This window comes from Humulus lupulus, chromosome 3, assembly GCF_963169125.1.
Source record: "Humulus lupulus chromosome 3, drHumLupu1.1, whole genome shotgun sequence".
Lineage (NCBI taxonomy): Eukaryota > Viridiplantae > Streptophyta > Magnoliopsida > Rosales > Cannabaceae > Humulus > Humulus lupulus.
In genome coordinates, this window is record NC_084795.1 from 195616450 (window position 1) to 195640002 (window position 23553).

The 23553-nt window shown below is 41.4% G+C and overlaps 1 protein-coding gene across 1 annotated transcript; it reads left to right on the forward strand.

Annotated features, from left to right (window-relative positions):
• Positions 1-15005: 15005 nt before the first annotated feature.
• On the forward strand, positions 15006-17320 carry LOC133823342 (two-component response regulator ARR9-like). The gene is made up of 5 exons (XM_062256015.1): positions 15006-15678; positions 15846-15946; positions 16078-16155; positions 16602-16672; positions 16796-17320. The coding sequence occupies exons 1-5, from the start codon at positions 15573-15575 to the stop codon at positions 17082-17084; spliced, it is 645 nt and encodes a 214-aa protein (XP_062111999.1). The 5' UTR covers positions 15006-15572; the 3' UTR covers positions 17085-17320.
• Positions 17321-23553: the final 6233 nt, after the last annotated feature.

Here is a 23553-nt window from a genome sequence, read left to right on the forward strand (position 1 = left end):
ATTCTGTTGATGAGCCTTTGATACGTGGCTTCGGCGTTCTTGAGCCCGAAGGGCATGAAGATGTAGTAGTACACCCGCTTGTCTGTCTGGAAGCAGGTGTGGTCCTGGTCTACTACGTGCATTGAGATCTAGTTATAGCCTGAATAAGCATCCATGAAGCTCAAGATCTCGTATCCTGACGTTGCATCTACCATTTGGTCGATCCAGGGTAGAGGGAAACAATCTTTCGGGCAGGCCTTGTTGAGGTCCGTGAAGTCGATGCAAGTTCTCTACGTCCCATTTGTCTTGGGCACCAGCACTGGATTGGCTAGCCATAAGGGATACAAGGCTTCCCGGATGAAGTTGATCGAGGATAACTTCTCGACTTCTAACTTGAGGGCCTTTGCCCTCTCCGCCCCCAAAGGTCTTCATTTCTGTCGGACCAGAGTCGCGCCCTCATTGATGTTCAGGGCATGGCTGATGATGTTGCAATCTATCCCGGTCATATCTGAATGAGACCAGGCCAGGACGTCCTGGTTCTCTTTCACTCGGGCGATGATGGCAGCCTAGACCTTTGCATTCAGGTTCTTCCCAACTTGAATTACCTTGGTTGAGTCGGTGTAACGACCCAAATTCACTAATAAGGCTTAAGGGCCTTGATTAGTATGCCGGGAGGACATGATGGGAATTATGTGTGATTATTATGATTAAGATGTATGATTATGATTTTAAGCATGTTATATGACTATGTGAATTATATTATGTGATAATTATGATATGTGAATTGTACTGTGTGGGTGCTGTGATACAAACGTGATGCACGTGCCAAGGCGGTCCTAGGAAACTAGATAAAGGTAACTGGTGACTTGGTAACCTGTGTAACCATTAGTAACTATAGAAAGTAACAGGTTTCTTTGGGAAAGTGGTAGAATTGCAAAGTTAGGGAAAGGACAAATAAGCCCTTGAGGTCTAGTTAGTAAGTGATATTAATGGAGGGTTAAAATGGTAATTTGGTAGTAAATAGATGAGTTTGAGCTGAGGGAATAACATATACGTATAATATTTTGGAGAGGGGTTTATGCTGAATGGTGGAAACCTAGAATTAGAACAAAAAGGAGATAGAAAGGAGAAGCAGAAATCTAGACTCTTGGAAGGAGAATCAAGGGATGTCTGATGTTATCAACCAAGTTTAGGCCAAGAAAACTCAGAGGTAAGATTTTGATTATGCTATATCTAAGTTTTAAGTCTGAATTTTAGTTAAGGAAGGTGAATTGAGATAAGTTGGTGGCTGGTTTTATGTAATTTCAGAATTTGGAAACCAAGGGGGAAGAAGGTCAAGAGCTGGAGGTTGAACCTATCACTTAAGGTAAGGTCTCTGTATGTTTATTAGATTTGTTTTGTTAAGGTTTAGGGAGTTTGAAGTGTGGGTTGTGCTTGAATTCAAGCTGTGCATAACTTTTCTGGTTTGAGTTGTCAAGTGGGAATTCAAGAGTGAATTTTAGGATTGAAGGTGTGAGTGAGCTTAGGCATGATGTCTTTGGGTTGTTGTGAGGTTTGTTAGGGGCTTAGAGTTGGTTTTGGGACTTAGGATAGAGTTTGGGGTGAATTGGTGAGGTTGGAGCTCGGGAAAATGCGAAGGAAAACCCAGAAATCTGGGTCTGCGATGGTGTGCCGCGGCACGGCTTTTGCTTGCCGCGGCCTAGGGGTCTCTGGAGGTGGGTGCCGCGGCACAAGGCAAAATTCAGGGAGTGATATTTTGCAATTTTTGACCTTTGCTCCGGGGGTTCGGGGGATGTCTCCGGGATGTTGTTCTAGGGTTTTAGGGGTTCCGAGAGTGTGGATTAGGTACCGGGAAGGTAGTCTTGGATTGGTTAATGACAAGGAATATTATATTTGTGTTTGATTAGGACTTTGGAGAAGCTCGGGATAGAGGACCGTGCTTGTGGCTACGTGATATCGGAAACCAGCGAATTGAAAGGTAAGAACACTGCACCCGAATGTATGACTGTGATGGGACTAAGTGCTCCCGAGAATTGTTTTGTGTCATCGTTGGTATTATGCCAAGGGACACGTGTAAGCGGTCTAAGAGTACCGTTCATGAATTTAGCGTATGGGACGCGAATTGGCCACTGGAAGCCAGAAACGAAAGGATAACAGAGGGAGCAGCTTGTGAGCGCTAGCCCTGGTTATCATCTGTGCATTGTGTTATATGAGTTGAAATGCTCTGTATATGAAATACTTGACCATTGATATGCTTGAGTTTATGAGATGTTATAAGTGAGATTGACTTAACAGCTAAATGTGCATGCTCTATTATTGATATATGTTCTTGCTGGGCCTTGGCTCACGGGTGCTTCGTGGTGCAGGTAAGGGTAAGGGCAAGCTGGACCAGACCTGAGGTGGAGAGCTCCGAGGTGAAATGTACATAGCCAGCCGTTCGATCACCACGGTCGAGGGGTGTGTCAGGACGGAGATTACCTAACCACTCATTTTGCCTTAGTATGGCTGTTGATGTATATAGACTTTGTAACTTTTGTAAATGACTTTTAAACTGTCATTTTTGGGATCCCTTGTACATAAACAATGTTTCGTAATGAAAATGTATCTTTTGAGACCAAAACTCTTTTAACCTTAGTTCCTTTACTATTTGAGTAACACGCTTTTACTTTAAATACTTGATTAGCAAGTTTGGCACATTATAAACACACAGTGTAACGGTCTTGGCTATCCAGGGCGTTACAACTTGGTATCAGAGCGTCCTAGGTTTATGGGTCCTGAAGACTGGCTGGGTATGTACATTCGCTGCGGGAGACAAGCTCAACTCAGGGTTTGGTAACTGTATATGTATGATTATGTGTTTAAATGATTTGAGTGAGATATGAATGTTGATATCTGTCTGATGAATAGGGAGCATGAGATTCTGATAGGGCCTGGCCCTTGACTATTGCATGATGTTATTGAGGCGTGCTTATTAGCATTGCTGTGTATGTGGATGAATATCTGGATAAATTGTTATACTTGCTTACTTGTGAATGATTGGACTTTCGGTGGTGGATTATGGAGAGATTATCACCCTGTCATCTTAGCCTAATTGCCGAGTCGTTGTTTGCAGATTGACTTGAATAGATATGCGTTCAAGGAAATCAACACGACAAGCCGGCAGGTCTGGGGCTAGAGAGGATGATCAGGGCCCAACCTCTCCGCCAGTCCCTGAGAACTGGCAACAGTTAATGGCAGAAATGCAAGCTAGGCTTCAGAGCCAAGATGAGTTGATCAGAATGCTGCAGCAGGCTCCATCTGGGAGTGTTGCCCCAGCTGGGCCACCGGCGCTGGTACCTGTGGTACAGCCTGTTGAGGTTGGTAATAAAATGGAACCGTTGTATGAGCGGTTCAGGAAGCAGCAGCCCCCGACCTTTGAGGGTGGGCCAGATCCACTAAAAGCTGAGCAGTGGATGACCTTGATTACCACTATACTTGATTTTATGAAGGTAGAAGGATATGATAGGGTGGCCTGCGCCACTTATATGTTGAGAGAGGATGCCCTAATCTGGTGGGAGGTGGTATCGCAGACCAGAAATGTTGCCACGATGACTTGGGAAGAGTTTAAAGATTTGTTTAATCAGAAGTACTATAACATTGCTATCAGGGCAGCGAAGGTGAATGAGTTTGTGGGCCTTGTTCAGGGCAGTTTGACTGTTACGGAGTATGCCTTGAAATTTGATAGACTTGCAAAGTTTGCACCGGATTTTGTGCCTACCGATGCGGCCAGGTTAGACAGATTTGTTAGAGGATTGAATGTTATGGTGTCTCGAGATGTGAGGATTACCATAGTCCCTGGAGTGACTACCTATGCCCAGGCTGTGGAAAGGGCTTTGACTGCTGAGGAAGCAGAGAATAGAATTTGGAGAGATAATGCAGCAAGAAGGGAGGGCCGTAGACCGGTGCCTCCGTATTCTGGTTCTAGTAGAGGTGGAGGTGTTAGTGATTTGAAGAGAAAGACTCCAGAAGCCCCATTTGCTCCTAGGTTTGATAGAGGAGGTTGGGGTACTCAGGGTGGTCGACGGGGAGGCGGTGAATCGTGGAGGACTTACCCAGAATGCCCGAGGTGCAAGAGACGCCATTTGGGCGAGTGTCAGGCTAAGGCCTGTTATGTATGCGGGGTGGTGGGGCACCTCAGGAAAGATTGCCCAACAGTGAAGAAGGGCGAGGCAGGAAAAGTGGACAGCTTGACTCCAGCTCGAGTGTTTACTTTGACGCAGGCAGAGGCCGAGGCTAGCCCCTCGGTAGTGACAGGTCAGCTTTCTAGTGCTGGCACTTCCTTTACTGTTTTGATTGATTCTGGTGCTACGCATTCATTTGTTTCTGATAGGGTGATTGATAGATTGTGTAGACCTAGTGAGATTAGTACCTCAGGGTTTGGGACTATATTGCCTACGGGAGAGCTGGTGGTGTCTAGGAGATGGGTTAGGGCATTGCCAGTGTTAGTTGATGGCAGAGAGTTGTCGGTAGACTTGATTGAGTTAAGTATGGAGGATTTTGACATGATCTTAGGCATGGATTGGCTGGTTCGATATGGAGCTACTATTGATTGTAGAAAGAAAATGGTGACTTTTGAGCCAGAGGGTGAGGATCCCTTTGTTTTTGTGGGAGCGGTGCGAGGACCCCGCGTACCCAGGATATCTGCGTTGAGAGCCAGAGATTTGTTACAGGGTGGATGTATAGGCTTCTTGGCTAGTGTGGTGGATACCACCAAAGTTTCATTAGTTGGACCGGAGGAGACCAGACTGGTTTGTGAGTTCTTGGATGTGTTCCCTGAGGATTTGCCTGGGTTGCCGCCGCGTAGGGAGATTGAGTTTGTTATTGAGTTGGCACCGGGGACAGAGCCAGTGTCGAGGGCACCATACAGGATGGCACCAGCGGAACTGAAAGAGTTAAAGATACAACTGCAGGAACTTCTGGATATAGGGTTCATCAGACCTAGCTATTCGCCATGGGGTGCTCCAGTTTTATTTGTTAAGAAGAAGGATGGGACCCTGAGAATGTGTATTGACTATCGGGAACTGAATAAGTTAACTATTAAGAATAAGTATCCCCTACCAAGGATTGATGACTTGTTCGATCAGCTGCAGGGTAAGAAGGTGTTCTCAAAGATTGATCTTCGATCTGGTTATCATCAGCTGAGGATCAAGGATGAGGACATACCTAAGACGGCCTTTCGGACGCGGTACGGGCACTATGAGTTCTTGGTCATGTCTTTTGGTTTGACCAATGCCCCAGCAGCTTTTATGGACTTAATGAACAGAGTATTCAAGGATTTTCTAGATCAGTTTGTTATAGTCTTCATCGATGACATTCTAGTGTACTCCAGTTCAGAGACAGAGCACGAGTTTCATCTTCGTTTGGTTCTTCAGAGGTTGAGGGAGCATCAGTTATATGCTAAGTTTAAGAAGTGTGAGTTTTGGTTACCTGAAGTGACATTCCTTGGACACATTGTAGGTGCAGATGGGATTAAAGTAGATCCGTCTAAGATAGAGGCAGTTAGGGATTGGCCGAGGCCAAGGAACGCCTCAGAGGTGCGGAGTTTTCTTGGTTTGGCAGGCTACTACAGGCGGTTTGTAGAGGGTTTCTCAAAGATAGCAGCACCGATGACAGAATTGACAAGAAAGAATTTAAAGTTTATTTGGTCAGACAAGTGTGAGGGTAGTTTCCAGGAGTTGAAGAGACGACTTATTACTGCACCAGTGTTGAGTTTGCCTTCAGGAGAAGGGAAATTTGTTGTTTACTGTGATGCGTCAAAGTTGGGTTTAGGCTGTGTGCTGATGCAGAATGAGAAGGTGATAGCTTATGCATCACGACAGCTGAAGGAGTATGAGCAGCGGTATCCTACTCATGACCTAGAGCTGGCAGCAGTGGTCTTTGCACTGAAGATTTGGCGGCATTACCTATATGGGGAGAAGTGCGAGGTGTACACTGACCATAAGAGCTTGAAATATTTCTTTACACAGAGGGACCTGAATATGAGACAGAGACGTTGGCTGGAGCTGGTGAAAGATTATGATTGTGATATTCTTTACCATCCAGGAAAAGCCAATGTGGTGGCTGATGCATTGAGCCGCAGAGGTCCAGGTCAGTTGTACAGCTCTGTTCAGATCTCAAGGGAGTTAGCAGATGAGATGGTTAGAGCGGGAATAGAATTGGTTGTGGGCCAATTGGCTAATATTACTCTACAGTCGACCCTGCTAGAGCGGATCAGAGAGGGGCAGTTGACAGACGCTCAGTTACAGAGGGTTAGAGAGGATGTTTTGGCAGGAATAGCTAAGGACTATTCTGTTTCAGAGGTTGGTTTATTACGGTATCAGGGACGAATTTGTGTTCCAGCTGACGAGGGGATCAGACGGGAGATACTAGATGAGTCTCATACGACACCGTACTCACTTCATCCAGGTACCACAAAAATGTATCAGGATCTACGGACTTTGTATTGGTGGCCCGGGATGAAGAGGGATGTGGTAGAGTACGTTGCTAGATGCCTAACCTGTCAACAGGTGAAAGCTGAGCATCAGCGACCAGCAGGGTTGCTTCAGCCTTTGGATATTCCTGAGTGGAAATGGGAGGATATTACCATGGATTTCGTAGGAGGTCTACCCAGAACAGTAGGGTTTCATGACTCAATATGGGTGATAGTGGATAGATATACCAAGTCAGCCCATTTCCTTCCAGTGAGGTCAACTTATACTGTGGATCAGTACGCTGAGTTGTACGTGAAAGAGATTGTACGTCTCCATGGGGTTCCTAAGTCTATTGTGTCAGACCGGGATCCTATTTTCACTTCCAAGTTTTGGGGAGGTTTGCAGAAAGCTTTGGGAACTCAGTTGAAGTTCAGTACAGCTTTTCATCCTCAGACTGACGGACAGTCTGAGAGGACGATCCAGATACTGGAAGATATGCTCAGAGCTTGTGTGATTGACTTTGAGGGTTCTTGGAGTAAGTACCTTCCGTTGATTGAGTTCTCGTACAATAATAGTTACCAGTCAACAATTGGGGTGGCTCCCTATGAAATGTTGTATGGGAGGAAGTGTAGATCGCCCATCCATTGGGACGAGATGGGTGAGAGGAGATACTTGGGACCAGACATGGTCCAGAGGACGAGTGAGGCCATAGAGAAGATCCGAGCTAGGATGCTCGCATCTCAGAGCAGGCAGAAAAGTTACGCTGATCCTAAGCGTAGGGATGTGGAGTTTCAGGTTGGTGATCACGTCTTCCTTCGAGTTTCACCTCTGCGAGGGGTGAGGAGGTTTGGTAAGAAGGGCAAGTTGAGCCCTAGATTCATTGGACCATTCGAGATCCTGGAAAGGATTGGTCAGGTGGCTTACAGGTTAGCCTTGCCACCATCGTTGTCTGGAGTTCATGATGTGTTTCATGTCTCTATGCTTCGGAGGTATGTCTCAGATTTGACTCATGTCTTGAGGCATGAAGATTTGGAGTTACAGGCAGATTTGGCTTATGATGAGAGACCAGTTCAGATCTTGGACCGAAAAGACAAGGTGTTGCGAAATAAGACGATTCCTTTAGTTAAAGTGCTGTGGAGAAACAGTAAGGTCGAGGAGGCGACCTGGGAGCTTGAGACAGCTATGCGGGATCAGTATCCGGAATTGTTCAGGTAAATTTCGAGGACGAAATTCTTATTAGGAGGGGATAGTTGTAACGACCCAAATTCACTAATAAGGCTTAAGGGCCTTGATTAGTATGCCGGGAGGACATGATGGGAATTATGTGTGATTATTATGATTAAGATGTATGATTATGATTTTAAGCATGTTATATGACTATGTGAATTATATTATGTGATAATTATGATATGTGAATTGTACTGTGTGGGTGCTGTGATACAAACGTGATGCACGTGCCAAGGCAGTCCTAGGAAACTAGATAAAGGTAACTGGTGACTTGGTAACCTGTGTAACCATTAGTAACTATAGAAAGTAACAGGTTTCTTTGGGAAAGTGGTAGAATTGCAAAGTTAGGGAAAGGACAAATAAGCCCTTGAGGTCTAGTTAGTAAGTGATATTAATGGAGGGTTAAAATGGTAATTTGGTAGTAAATAGATGAGTTTGAGCTGAGGGAATAACATATACGTATAATATTTTGGAGAGGGGTTTATGCTGAATGGTGGAAACCTAGAATTAGAACAAAAAGGAGATAGAAAGGAGAAGCAGAAATCTAGACTCTTGGAAGGAGAATCAAGGGATGTCTGATGTTATCAACCAAGTTTAGGCCAAGAAAACTCAGAGGTAAGATTTTGATTATGCTATATCTAAGTTTTAAGTCTGAATTTTAGTTAAGGAAGGTGAATTGAGATAAGTTGGTGGCTGGTTTTATGTAATTTCAGAATTTGGAAACCAAGGGGGAAGAAGGTCAAGAGCTGGAGGTTGAACCTATCACTTAAGGTAAGGTCTCTGTATGTGTTATTAGATTTGTTTTGTTAAGGTTTAGGGAGTTTGAAGTGTGGGTTGTGCTTGAATTCAAGCTGTGCATAACTTTTCTGGTTTGAGTTGTCAAGTGGGAATTCAAGAGTGAATTTTAGGATTGAAGGTGTGAGTGAGCTTAGGCATGATGTCTTTGGGTTGTTGTGAGGTTTGTTAGGGGCTTAGAGTTGGTTTTGGGACTTAGGATAGAGTTTGGGGTGAATTGGTGAGGTTGGAGCTCGGGAAAATGCGAAGGAAAACCCAGAAATCTGGGTCTGCGATGGTGTGCCGCGGCACGGCTTTTGCTTGCCGCGGCCTAGGGGTCTCTGGAGGTGGGTGCCGCGGCACAAGGAATGTGGTGCCGCGGCACAAGGCAAAATTCAGGGAGTGATATTTTGCAATTTTTGACCTTTGCTCCGGGGGTTCGGGGGATGTCTCCGGGATGTTGTTCTAGGGTTTTAGGGGTTCCGAGAGTGTGGATTAGGTACCGGGAAGGTAGTCTTGGATTGGTTAATGACAAGGAATATTATATTTGTGTTTGATTAGGACTTTGGAGAAGCTCGGGATAGAGGACCGTGCTTGTGGCTACGTGATATCGGAAACCAGCGAATTGAAAGGTAAGAACACTGCACCCGAATGTATGACTGTGATGGGACTAAGTGCTCCCGAGAATTATTTTGTGTCATCGTTGGTATTATGCCAAGGGACACGTGTAAGCGGTCTAAGAGTACCGTTCATGAATTTAGCGTATGGGACGCGAATTGGCCACTGGAAGCCAGAAACGAAAGGATAACAGAGGGAGCAGCTTGTGAGCGCTAGCCCTGGTTATCATCTGTGCATTGTGTTATATGAGTTGAAATGCTCTGTATATGAAATACTTGACCATTGATATGCTTGAGTTTATGAGATGTTATAAGTGAGATTGACTTAACAGCTAAATGTGCATGCTCTATTATTGATATATGTTCTTGCTGGGCCTTGGCTCACGGGTGCTTCGTGGTGCAGGTAAGGGTAAGGGCAAGCTGGACCAGACCTGAGGTGGAGAGCTCCGAGGTGAAATGTACATAGCCAGCCGTTCGATCACCACGGTCGAGGGGTGTGTCAGGACGGAGATTACCTAACCACTCATTTTGCCTTAGTATGGCTGTTGATGTATATAGACTTTGTAACTTTTGTAAATGACTTTTAAACTGTCATTTTTGGGATCCCTTGTACATAAACAATGTTTCGTAATGAAAATGTATCTTTTGAGACCAAAACTCTTTTAACCTTAGTTCCTTTACTATTTGAGTAACACGCTTTTACTTTAAATACTTGATTAGCAAGTTTGGCACATTATAAACACACAGTGTAACGGTCTTGGCTATCCAGGGCGTTACAGTCGGTGTCGCTGATCACACCTCTTCAACTTCTTCCATGGGCACCAGTGCACGGTCTGCCCCTATCCGCGGATCCAGTTCATCCTCTTCCTAGACCATCCTTCGTGCCAGGGGATGAGGCGGGACTGGATCGACATTTTCCTCCTCAAGAGGTTCTTCGCGGACCATATAAATAGGTTGGGCAGACACGTGGTAACACTTCCGGGTGCTTTTTTGGTCTCCCCGGATCGTTCCTACCCCTTCGTTGTCGCAGGGGAACTTCATACAGAGGTGGCGGATGGAAGTGATGGCACCGAAATCAACTAGTGTGGGCCGACTAAAGATGAAGTTGTACGCAGTGGGATCATCAACTACTATGAACGTACATAAATTGAACAAGCCTTGGATCTCGTTCCCCAACATCATGGGCAACTGGATCTTCCCCATTGGGAGTATTGAATCTCCGTTGAACCCGTAGATCTAAGTTGGGCATGAGGCCAGATCTACCTCAGTCAAGCCAATCACGACAAAGGCTGGCTTGAACAAAATATTGACGGAGCTTCCGTCATCCACGAACACTTGGGATACCATCTTGTTGGCGATTTGGGCATCGATGACCAGAGGGTCATGATGCGGTAAGTGGATGTTCCGGGCGTCTTCTTCCGTGAATGTGATGGGTAAATTCATCAACTTCAGGCATTGAGCCGGGGTCTGGACCAAGACGCATACCTCTTGGTCATGGTCAAGCTCACTGAGGTACCATTTTTGATCGTTCCGGAATGGTCTCCCCAGGTGCGGCCCGCCCGAGATGGTGGCTACGTGACCATCTACTTGTGGGGGCGTGTTTCCAGAGGGGAAAGGCATCCTGGGTCTGGGTGCCTGCACAATTGGGGCCCCCTGAGGGGCCTGTGCTCCCAGGCTTGTCGCTTATCCTCCCTGGGGAGGTTGGTACGCTCCAGGTGCACCCAGGATCGCTGGTTGTTCAGGAACTGCTGGCAGTCCCAAAACACCCATGGGCATCCTAACCCACTGGTGGAGATGTCCCAGCTGATGACACTCTTCGGTCGAGTGACCCACGTCTTTGTGATACGCACACCTCTTGCTGGTGTCCCTCGAGTTCTTTCTCCCTTTGAACATGGGGGTGGGTTTCCGGTAATGAACCGTCCTCTCCGTGGCCAGGTACATGTTTTTCCTGGTATCCACTAAGTTGGTGTACTCTGAATATTGGGGCTCGTAGCCCTTCTTGCCCTTCTTAGAGGGCTCGGACCGGTTCTGTCCTTTCCCGGTCTCTTCCCCTGGGAGGGGTTTACGCTTGCCTCCATCCCCCCCCATCTGGGACGACTGGGCCCCACCTCGAGCAGCACTGTACCCGACTGGTGCCATATAATATCTAGAAAATGGGGTGGCTGCCTTATTGCAGGACCATAGAACGTTGGGGCTGCGAAAGTCATTCCAGGAGTCACGTCGACCCTGGCGCCATCGGGGGTGTTGAATAGTGAGGGGCCGGGTACTGCATCCCGTACCCGGGAAAAGTTTGGGCACTTGGCTGGGGAGCCGGTTGGCATCTGAATGCCTGGATTTGGGCATCCTCCCAGTTGATAAATCCTTGTGCCCTCCTTATGAATTCTTCGAGGGTGGCTGCCTTATTGCGCGACATGTTGTCCCAGAGAGGGGATCCGACTCGGATCCTGGACTGTAGGGCCACTAGGCGCTGCCCATCGTCCACCTTGGTTTTTGAGGCCTCTTCCATGAAGCGCTGGATGTAGGTCCTCAGAGTCTCTGTGGGGAGCTGCTTAATGTTAGCGAGGGCGCTAATGTGCATGTCCATCTTCATGGTGGCCACAAACTACTTGCGGAACGCTGACTGTAGTCTGGACTAGGATTAGATAGATTCTGGCTTGAGCCTTTTCCACCACTCTTCTACGAATCTATCTAGAGTTATCAAAAAACAGAGGCATTTGCTGTTGTCACAAACATGGGCTATAGTCATTAACCGATTGTAGCGGGACAAATGGTCCCCGGGGTCTGTGTTCCCAGTATAAGCGAGCAGATTCTGCATTTTGAACCCCTTTGGGAGCACCACATCCAGGATGTGTTTGACGCATGGTTCCTTTTCCTCTTCTTCAGAATCGGAACCTCCTCCCTCTTGTTTACGAACCAGACAATCCGTGACTTTCTTTAATGCGGCTAGCTGTTCCATGAATTGCCTGGCCATTCCGTCGTCCAGGGGGACCCTTTCGTTCCTCCTGTCGTTGAGGTTATTCCTTAGATCTCCTCATCGGGGGAAAATCTTCTCCTTGCGAGCCTGCTCCTTTCGGGCATTTAGACCGTCGCGCAGGTCTATCCAGAACGTGTCATCCCCTGAACTAATGGCTTCGGGCTCGTCAACATGCTGGCGCCCTCGGTGATCTTTATTCACGGAGGCGCTGTGGTGGAAACGCTGCTCCCGTCTGGTCTGTCTAGGGACAGCCCAGGGCTTATTACCCTGCGGGTGCATCCCTTGTGGATTGATCAAATTATCCCGTCTTGGGACGGGATACATCTTCTCTTTCCTAGGGAGCAATCCTGGGTTGGCCCTGGTTTTCGAGACGAGATGAGTTTTCCTCTGGGGGGTTTGCTTTTCCCACAAGGTCAGCCTCTTGGGCTTTCCCTTTTTCTTGAGCCGGGTTAGACGGGCCAACTCCGGGATCTTGCCCCGGAGGGGGGATATGCCTCGTATTCTTGGGCGCGCCGATCTTAATTGGTTGAGCCGATGGTCGTGTTCCTCGAGGAGGAACAACTGCTGGGTTGGCTGCTAATTCTTGGGCAGTAATGAAAGCCTACAGGGCCAGGAGGGATTCTTGCATCTAGCGAGTGACTTCTTTCTGTTCAACTATCTTGGCCTCTTGATCCAGGACTTGTTGTCTCAGTTTAACCACCTCTAGGTCCTCCTGGTTGGGGTCTACTTCTTCTTCTTCTTTAGGGATCGCAGGATCCTCAGCTTCGTGATCATAGTATCCCCATTCATTTTCCTCATCTTCCTCATTGTAACCTTCCTCATAATCTGCCCCATCTTCATAGTTCTGGGACTCGTCAGGCTGGGGCATTTGATAAGGTGTATCCTCATGTTGATTTTGAGGGAGAGGTTGATTGGGCAGTGGCTCTCCATTGCCTTGTTCTTGGTGAGCAGGATCGAACGTAGTATGTCTCGTGTTTACCATCGTTGCAGATATTTGACATCTTCCCCTTTTTTTTGAAAAAGTTTTCTTTGGCTCTCAATGAAAGCACAAAAATATTTACCGAGTTTTTCGGAAACTAGAATTATAAAAGATAAGAGAGCTTAAAAATAAAGGATTAGAAATAATCACACAAGGGATTTTACGTGGTTGGGGCGTTAAAGGGCCTTAGTCCACGAGTCTGTTGTATTAGAGCTTAAGGAGCTTTAGTCATGGAGTTTTCTCTGAGTTTGAGCAAAGTATATACTTACAAGAGAAAAATCGAACTCTCTCCACAGTGCACAACTGTTCATATTTATAGGCAGTTGAGTGCTCTGGGTTTGGGCCGGACTAATCCGAACCCAATAAGGATATAAACACTATTTGCTCATTGATGGAGGCTTAATACAAAGGATTTTAATAAATAAAATGCACTAATCAGGGCCCATTGGGCCGGCCTGAGCATAACCACGCTATAAGACTGACAACAGTACGCAACTTAAGTCTGGTTCGCATGTGCTTCTAAGGAGATCCAGGGGACAGGATCCGTCAGAATAGTGGCAGTACGGTTATGAAATAAGGCGTACATTCCGTATGTAACCTCTTCTGCAGGTTAGTTATGGGGACAAAACTCCGTGTTTCTCAGGGTGTTGTCAGTATTGGGGACAACTTATCACGCCCAACCTGGTCTCCTGGTCCGGGTTTGTTTACTAACATCCCTCTTCATTTACCAAGACCCTGGTTCGTTTACCAGGATCTAGGTTCATCTACCATCGTCCCGGTCCATTTTCAGACTTGAAGGAAACAATATCCTTATTGCACCCTGGACAACACCATACGAGGGGTTCGGGAAGATGAAACATGCCAACTTCATGGTCCCGACTTTCATTCTGGGATAACGTTTGGGCTTTACTGATATTTGGGCTGTCGGGACTCACTCCTTTTTTGTCTATTGGGCTCGATCTAGGCCTTAAGTCCCTTCAGGGTGGCCCATGGACTCAATGTGTGGAGCCGCGAATGAAGGGAGGAAACGAGGATAACAATTATTTAAAAATAATAAAATCATATGTTTTATAATTTAAATAAAATTTAATTAAACTTAAACTCACTTATTAGAATAATATCATATTAAACATATAATATAATCTACTGACAATTAACAACAATTTTTTTTAAACTAGCAAGAAACTTAAATTTAAAATCCATGTATAAGATTTAATATTACATTAAAAATATAATATATAATCTCTTGTTGTCACTCCCAAATTCAAAAACTAGAACAAATATAAACTTAAACAAAAATAAATAAATTATTTAATTAAAATAAGATATTTATTTAAAATTTATATGACATTAATATAAATTTAATAAACATAATTAATAAATTCTATAAATAAAACTAAGGAAATGTGCACGGTACTTGAATCTAGTATATATATATATATGCACATAAATAATTTTATATACACTATTAATTTTTAAAAAAATGTATAAAATAAACAAGCATAAACATAATAAAAATTGATAATATCAAAATAATCGAGATAATATAATTATTAATATTAATTATAAAATAAAAATATAGGTAAGAATATTTTTTTAATGAAACATTAATTTAATTATAAAAACATTCGATTAATGCCATAACCATATTTTGATATAACCAAAGAAAGAGAATAGGAAGAAAGTAATAAAAAGAAAATGGATAAACACATGAGAATGGATGGCCATGGTAATGGGCACATCATATCATATTATATATAAACAAATATGGTAGCATGCATATTATGATGATATGGGGATTGGGGCATATGGCATGTCATGGGAAGCAAATCTTAAAAGGGAATCAAAAGAAATTGCCCTCTCTTTGCCCACCACACTCTCTCTCTCTCCCACCTGCTCAAGATATGGTAATCGCCACATGATTTCACACCCCCCCCCCCCCCCCCACAGCGGAAAAAGGCACCATTGCTGACATCACCTGTATCTCTTCTCCGGATTTTCTTGGGTCCCACTTTCTCTCTCCTTTTCTCACTTTCATCTAAGACTTTCTTTTCCTCCCTTTGTTTATGTTTTCAGACAATTTTACTATTATGCTATGCTTTGGTCTTTTTATGTATATATAAATATTATAAAAAACCCACCACCACCACCACTACCACTACCACTACCACCTCCACCCTTCTCCATCAGCCAACCAAAAAATATATTCATTTGGGTTATTTAATTTATTTATTGGTTTATTGCATTGCTTGCCCCTTAATTCAAAAATCAACTTGGAAAATTTGCAAGATTTGGGACGAAATCTGGTCGGATCTTGCTTTGTGGGATTGTGGATTTTGGTGGGTCTTTTATTTCAATACAAAAGCTTCTCTCTTTTCCTTTCTTCTACCTTCTGCTACTTGCAACAGTTTTTGTCCAAAACCCAACCAAAATACATATAAGAAAGAGAGAAAAAAACTCTTTTATTTAAGCCATCAAAATCTTTTTTCTTTCACCTTGTTCTTCAATCTTTTCCGTTGGTTGTAGTATTTGTATTGAGATTATAGAATTCTCAGTTGGGTGAGATATACACAATGGGAATGGCCACTACAGAGTCACAGTATCATGTTCTAGCTGTGGATGATAGCCTTATTGATAGAAAACTAATTGAGAGGCTACTCAAAACCTCATCATATCAAGGTAAATATATATACATATAATTTATATAATCCTTGTTTGCCGGAAAGAAAATATTGTTGATTTTCTTTGATGGACCATTTTTTTCTTTTGCTATCTTTGATGGGATTAGTTATTTTTTTTAGCTTTCTGGTTTTCATTGCAATGTGCTCTTGTGTTTTTCCTGGCAGTTACTACAGTTGATTCTGGTACTAAAGCTTTAGAGTTTCTGGGCTTTCATGAAGATGACCAAAGCAATCCAGAAACACCTTCTATTTCTCCTAATAATCAGGTACTGTGATTTTTGTTTATTGTCCCCCAAATGTCTCAGATTCTCGACTCTGTTTTTTCTATTTTTGCCGCTTTTCCATCATTTTCAATCTGGGTTTCTGATAAATGTTTGGTTTTTTTGTGGTTTTACAGGATGTGGAAGTCAATCTTATTATTACAGATTACTGTATGCCAGGCATGACAGGCTATGATCTGTTAAAGAAAATTAAGGTATGCTATTCTTTTACCTTATTAATATATTCACTTGGCATGAAAGAATAAATGAATATATATATAAATATAAAACCTTATATTTACTTTGCTTGAAAAATATACAAAATATTTACATAACCATTCATGCGTCCGGTACAAGACTTTCCAAGATTGATTTTATTATTTTTTTTCCAAATCTAAACTATTGGGCGGTTGAAATTTTTGTCTTTTTGGGTCCTTGTCTGACCACTTTGGTTTAAAATATCCGGTGAAAATCTCTTTTGGGAATATTTTCTCACCTACCTTTCCCCCAGAAGGAAAATTATAGCTTCTTCCTTGTCTAGATTAACCTTTTCAGTTATTTGTCATCATGCAAAATCTTTTGAAAAACATTCATGAAGTAATTGATTTATTTTTCTCTTTTCTATTGTTGGTATTTATAAGAATCTTTTCTGATATTTCAGGAATCTTCATCTCTGAAAAACATTCCAGTAGTGATCATGTCATCTGAGAATGTGCCTTCAAGAATCAACAGGTAAAATTCAGCGTAAAAGAAAGAGCTTTGATCAATTTGGAATTTTATTTTCCTGGAAATTTTTTGTAGAATTTTGGCTTTGGATTCTGATTATTATTTCTTGGTATGTCTGATTGACTATAGATGTTTGGAAGAAGGAGCAGAAGAATTTTTTTTGAAGCCAGTACAATTAGCAGACTTGAAAAAGCTAAAACCCCATTTGATGAAAACCAAGTTGAAAGATCAAGAAGTTGATAAACCAGAAGGAATCCAAGAAAAATTAGCCAAACAAGAGTTTCTGTCAGAGAAAATTCATCTGCAACCAGAACAACAACAACAGTTGCCAAACAGTAATAAGAGAAAAGCGATTGAAGAAACCCTTTCACCTGATAGAACTAGACCAAGATACAATGGTATTGCCACTGTGGTTTGATGATTAATCGTTAAACGTTTACACCTTTTCACCTCAACATTGTAATTTTCATAACTTTTTTTTTTCTTTCTCTTTTTCTTTTTATAATTACTGCTGGTTTATATACTAGCTAGGTAGGAATCTAGAGAGGGTCAGAGAGTTTTCTCATGTACACAGTTTTACATGGAAATCTTTCATTCAAAATTTTGTTGTGCTAAACATTTAAAAAAAAACTGTAACTATCTGAATTGTGATTAGTGCATGTTTTTAGCCTCGCACAGCTTAAGATATTGAAAATTGGCTTTTTCTTTTTTAAAAAAAAAATTGCAAAAAATGTTTTTCCATGTCTGATAAGGTTGTAAAAAGGCCTATGCTTTTTATGACTAAAAATAGGGGGTCTAAAACCAGGGTTTTATTAGGTTCCTCTTAAGAGGTAACTTTTACACGATGGGAGTCAAACCAGCCTCATCCTCTTTCGTTGACTTTTTAAACCTCTTTCTTTTTAATTATTTTTTGTTTCTTTTCATTTTTTGTAGCACCGCTATATGCACATGAGTACTAATACAGAGAATACAAATTTAACAAATTATTATTATTATTTTATTGATGAAATGAAAGAGAAATGCAATGCAAGTTTATAAAATATGACTTGGAATATGTTAATTTGAAGGTTGTTGCCATACATAACGAAAGTATGAAGAAAAACTCAATAGTGGCTCAAAATTATCTAAAAATAATGAAGAGACGCAAAAACATAATATATTCTTATCAAGTTTTTTAATACACCCATATCACAATATAAGATATCCGTATCTGCAATGTATACAAAATCATATATTTTATTAGGATAATTATAACTATAATGATAATGATGAATAAATAAATGAAACGAATCAAATTGAAATAGTTTCTTCTCAAGTATAGTAAACGTGCACTTGAAGTTCTTGTCGAGTTCAATGCACTTAGATTGCTATAAACTAAATTGGTTGGTACTCTTAGGTTTTTAAATGTCGATTGCCTTATAATTTAAGTTTTTTTTTAAAGAAAAAAATACATAAAAGTATAATTTAAGTTACTTACTCAAGCCATTCTCGATTTGTAGTTTATAATAATAATAGTAATAATAATAATAATAATAATACAAAGTAAGAGTTGATCCAAAAAGCCTCACCTAAGGCCTCATCACAGTACCTTTTCCCTTGGTCCATCACTTTCATTGGGCTGAGATGGTAAATGGGTAGAGCTAGTGTGGTTTTAGGCTTGCTGGTTTGTTCCAGAAATTTCAAGGTTTTGTACTAAACGCTTTTTCATTTTTCAAATCAAAATAAATTTTATAACTACATTTAAAATTAAAGATTTGGACAGCTTTTCAATGGTTTACTTTTATATGGTGGTTTATTAGTAAATCATGAAAAGTGGCAAAATAATGTAGTAGTAATCAATTTTTAAAAAGAGTTGGCATAAGTAATTTGAATTATAACGTTCACAATATGTTAAAGTGTAATTTTCATTTCTTTTTTCAAAATATCTTATGATTTTGTTAAATTTTGACCAAAAAAAAAAAACTTGTGACTAATACTAAAATTTTACAAAAGAAATTACTTATATCTTATTGTATAAAAAATTCTACTAAAAGAGAATGTACAACTAATCTATTAACAACTTTATTTATTGAACCACGAATATAAGTTAGACACTCCTAGAAATTGTGTAAGGAATGCAAAGACAGAATATAATTCAACAACATATAAAGAGAGACCAATTAACAGTGACTAGTCCGAAAGTCTTCATTAAAGCCACATATTCAGTTGGATGACAGAAAAGCGACCTACAAAAAAATCAAGAAAATGAGTAAAAACAATAGAAAATGGATAAAGAAGAAGATATAGAGGAAATCCAAAAAAATAATATAGAAGTACATATATATACTGTAAAAGAATTAGTAATGAAAACTTAAGGGAATAACCTCCCTATGAGTTTTAAAACCCATAATTGTTGATAGATTTTGAAATAAGAAGAAAATATGGAATAAATAATAAAATTAGAAAAGCCACATTAATTAAGTATTCAATATAACAAGTCAATAAGAAATTTTGACAAACAACAAGTACATTTCTAGTAAAAGTCCTAATGATGACTCTAATACCAATAGTTTGTGATTTTTCATCCATGGAAGCATCGACCAAAAATTTATAATGATCCAAAGAAGGAGAAATCCAACATGCAATGGAAGTACAAGCAACAAATGTGTAATGACCCATACCTTGTATACGTCTGCCGCATGTTCATAGGACAAGTCCTACAAATATGTCAAGCATCTAACGCTAAAACTATTAAACGATATCTATAAAAATGTGAAAAATAAAGGTTTAAAACTTTAACAACTTACAACCTTTATATAATTAGGAATATAAAACTAAACTTATACATTTACACATAACTCCTCAATTTATTATACCTAAAAGTCCTTGCTACCAAGTTTGAAGTCCACAAGTTGTCCAAGAACCAAGCCATACCTAAAAAAGGTTGGAACAACAACTTAAGCCCAATAAGTAAATCTCATGCAATGCATGTATGCATAAATATATAAATATCATGAACTTGATGCATGATAATATTCACAATCATAAACATAAACATAATTAGGACAATTAAAATAGCCCAAAATCCGCCACCATTAAGTCAATCATTAAAAAGTCAAGTTTAACTAATCAGCTATTCACATGACAAGTCAGTGTCAACATTTACTAGTCGTTAAAACTGTTGAGATTTGTTAAATATAATGGTTAAGTAGTCTTCATTTTCTGTTAGGTTTTGTGACTAGATTGGAGTTAGCTTTCCAGGTAGGATATTTTGCTTCCCTTATGAATCAACATTTTAAAAGATGAGCTACTTCCTCCTCCAAGGCTTCTCCTCTTTCCTTTCTGACTAGTATTCTCTTCTATTGCTTGGCTGGATGCCCCTATCCAGATTCAATGTGTGAATGATTACTTTAGGACTGATACCAACCATGTTAGAATGTGACCACACGAAGACGTCAAGGTTTTTATTACAAACTAGATTAGGTTCTTTTTCTGTTCAGCACTAAGATTTCTTCCAATCATCACAACTTTGGAAGTGGCTTTCTGATTGATGATTACCTCTTCAGTTCCTCGAGACCTTGAAGATCCGATTTATCCTCGCCTATTCGTGGGTCGATTTCCTCTAGTTCAGCAACCTCGATCTCCATTACTTTAGGCTCTTCTACTTCCTCCATGATCACTATTGCTTGTTGCCCGGGTTGCATTCTTCCCTTCATTGAGATGCTATAGCATTCTCTGGCAGCTAGTTGATCTCCTCTTACCATCCATATTTCCAATCCTGTGGGCAATTCCATGGCCAGATGGTGAACATAAGTGATTGCCTCGAAGGTGATCAGAGCAGGTCGACCTAAGACAACATCGTAAGCAGTTGGACAGTCTATGATGATAAACTCGAGCATCTTTTTCGTAGTTCGAGCTTCTTCCCCAATTGTTACAACGAACTCGATCGTTCCTATCGCTGCCAGCCCTTCTCCTGAAAACCTATAGAGAGTCATCGAAGAGGCTTTTAGGTTTGTGATTGAGAGTTCCATGTTTTCTAGAGGGGACCTTAGTAGCATGTTTATGGAGCTCCCATTATCTATCAGTATTCTTTAAACTCTTTTGTTGGAGAGCTGAATGGTTATCACAAGCGGATAATTATGTGGGAACTGGACGTGACTTGTGTCCTCTTCCATAAAATTGGTTGGTCATTTGTCTATTCTTTGCTACTTTGGCATGCACTGCTTATTGGTCCTGTATATATGTCTTCTAGGCCCATTGCTTGTTCCTGCTAAAATGTGGCCCACTTGAGATCGTAGCAATGTCCCTCCCTTCCACTGGAGTTTGAATGAGTGGGTTTTTCAAAGCTGGAAGAGTTGCAGTTGGTTTTGGTTAATTACCCAAAGCTGGCCGTTGATTTTGTGCAACCTGCTAGTTGTAAGCTACCCAATTCCTAGCATATTGTGGTAACGATCCAAATCGGGTCAACGTCTTGACCTCATCTTTCAACTGGCGGTAGTCATTTTTGGTATGACTGATGTCGTTGGGGCAATGATAAAATTTTGCCGGATCTCTTTTAGCCCGTTAATACGATTAGCCAAGTATATATTTTCCAATGTATCCGTCAAATCAATATACACGGTGAAAATAGAGACATACTTATCTCCCACTTTGTGTTTCTTGGACCTTGTCTGATCAACCTCATTATTCCCCTTTCTCTTATTAATACTTGCCTTTTTGTTATGGGTAACTGGCTGAGCTTGCGCCACAGCACTGGTTACCACACCAGCGGGATGAACAAGAATATTACTAGTTCCTGCCATTGCTAACTTTTCCTCCTCGAGGTTAATCCACTCTTGAGCTCAAGATAGAAAATCATCATTGTTCTTAACCCATTTTCTTTGGAGGTCTTTCCATATGTCTCCTCCTGTGATGATCCTAGCTTGCATTGCCATGAGTTTTGAGCTGTCATCAGCATCTCTTGTCCGAGTTGCAGTATTGGTTAACTGGTTTATGTAAGCCTCAAGAGACTCACCTAGTTGCTGCTTTATGTTTGCCAAGGAGTTAGACTCCACACATATCTCCTTGGCAGCTCGGAACTACTTCTTGAAATATGAGGATAGTTGATTTCAAGAAGTGATTGTATGCCTGTTGAACTTGTCCAACCACATTTTTGTTGCACTTGTCAAGGTTGCTGGGAATAGAATGCATCGCAGATCAACGATCACATTATGGGTCCTCATCAAGGTGTTGAAAGTCTCGATGTGGTTAGACAAGTTAATAGTTTTGTCGTAGGTCCCCATATATGGCATCTTAAAACCCTGCAGATAGGGAGATGTGGCAATATTAAAAGCAAAAGGGACAAGCTCCCTCGTCAGAGTCACAATCATCATTGTTTTTATTTGATAGGAGGAGTCTCATTTTCTCTTCCATCAGTGCAAGTCGTTCTTGGGTTGGATCCCTCACTATTGGGTTATTAGAGAGCTAGTTGTTAGCTCCCATCCTAGATTGCGCGTTATTCAAGTAATTGTCCTTCCAAGCTTGAGCTCGATTATTTGGGACGTTGTAATCATCACGCTTCATAGAAGGGTTTCCCCTTGGCTGAAGGTAACTCTGCTTGTGATCACAACCTTTTTGTTTCTGGTGTGAGTTTAGATTCTCACGTAGAGAAGATTGACGGTTGCTCCGAAAACTGTAAGCAAAGTTGAGATGATCTCTTAGGTCAGGCTCGTTTCTTCAAGTCTGAGTGTTGTGAACACTCTTTGACCTGTCTTCAGGATGAATTTCTATCAATTAACTTACTTAAACAAAACTCACCACTCGTTGAAGAGATCGGTGAGTCTAGTTGTTAACGTAGACTCAAATCCTGGTGTCGGGAGATCGAGTGATATAAGTGACCTCTCTGTGAAATAATTTTTTTTGGTCATCTCCATGGAGAGACGTATTGCCTCAAACTCGTGGAGGTGATGAAGCTAGAGGGGGTGATGGGTGGTGGATTGGTGATGGCACATGTCTTATGGGTGATGTAACGCCCTACAACCTAGGGAACGTTACGGAATGCATTTCAAACAGTGCTATACTCGTTAATCGAGTCATTTGGCAATAATCGTGTAACCAAGTATGATTAACGGTTTAGGGTTAAAAATTTTGGTCAAAGATACAACATCTCAATAAAACGTTTATTGTATACATTGGGATCTTAAAATATAATTTAAAGGTTAATTACAATAAAATATTTACAACCAGCCGACCTAAGCGGCAAAATAGGATTTAACCCTAGTTCCTCTTTAAACCCTCGACCGTGGCGGTCGAGGAGCCACATATGTACACATCGTCACCTAAGCTCTTCAACTCAAGGATGGTCAAACTTTCTTTAGCCTTTACCTGTACCACATAGCACCCGTGAGCCGAAGCTCGGCAAGAAAACTCAATATGCTCATGAACAGGTAATAACATGTTACTAAATCATAATAGGCAGGCCTAGGAGTAATAACCCTACTCATGCAAGCAAACAACTCCAAATAAATGATTTGTGGAGTCCCGTGCTCTGAGTAGATGACTAATAAGTCTCTCGCTCTGAGGTAGAACACTAAAAAGTCTCTTTGAGGTAGACAACTAATAAGTATTTCTCTGAATAGATGACTAATAAATCATACTCTATATAGATGACTAATAAGTCTATCCTTATGTAGAAGACTTATAAGTCCATCTCTGTATAGATGACTAATAAGTCTATCTCTATATGGATGACTGATAAAGTCAATCTCTGTTAGATGACTGATAAGTCTATCTCTGAGGTAGACGACTAATAAGTCTCTTTGTATAGATGACTAATAAGTCTATCCTTATGTAGATGACTAATAAGTCTATCTCTGTTAGATGACTGATAAGTCTATCTCTGAGGTAGATGACTAATAAGTCTCTCTGTA

Coding starts and splice junctions, on each gene's coding strand:
- LOC133823342 (XM_062256015.1), top strand. CDS start 15,573: ATGGGAATGGCCACTACAGAGTCACAGTATCATGTTCTAGCTGTGGAT. Junction 15,947..16,077: donor CTATTTCTCCTAATAATCAG/GTACTGTGATTT, acceptor GTGGTTTTACAG/GATGTGGAAGTCAATCTTAT. Junction 16,156..16,601: donor ATCTGTTAAAGAAAATTAAG/GTATGCTATTCT, acceptor CTGATATTTCAG/GAATCTTCATCTCTGAAAAA.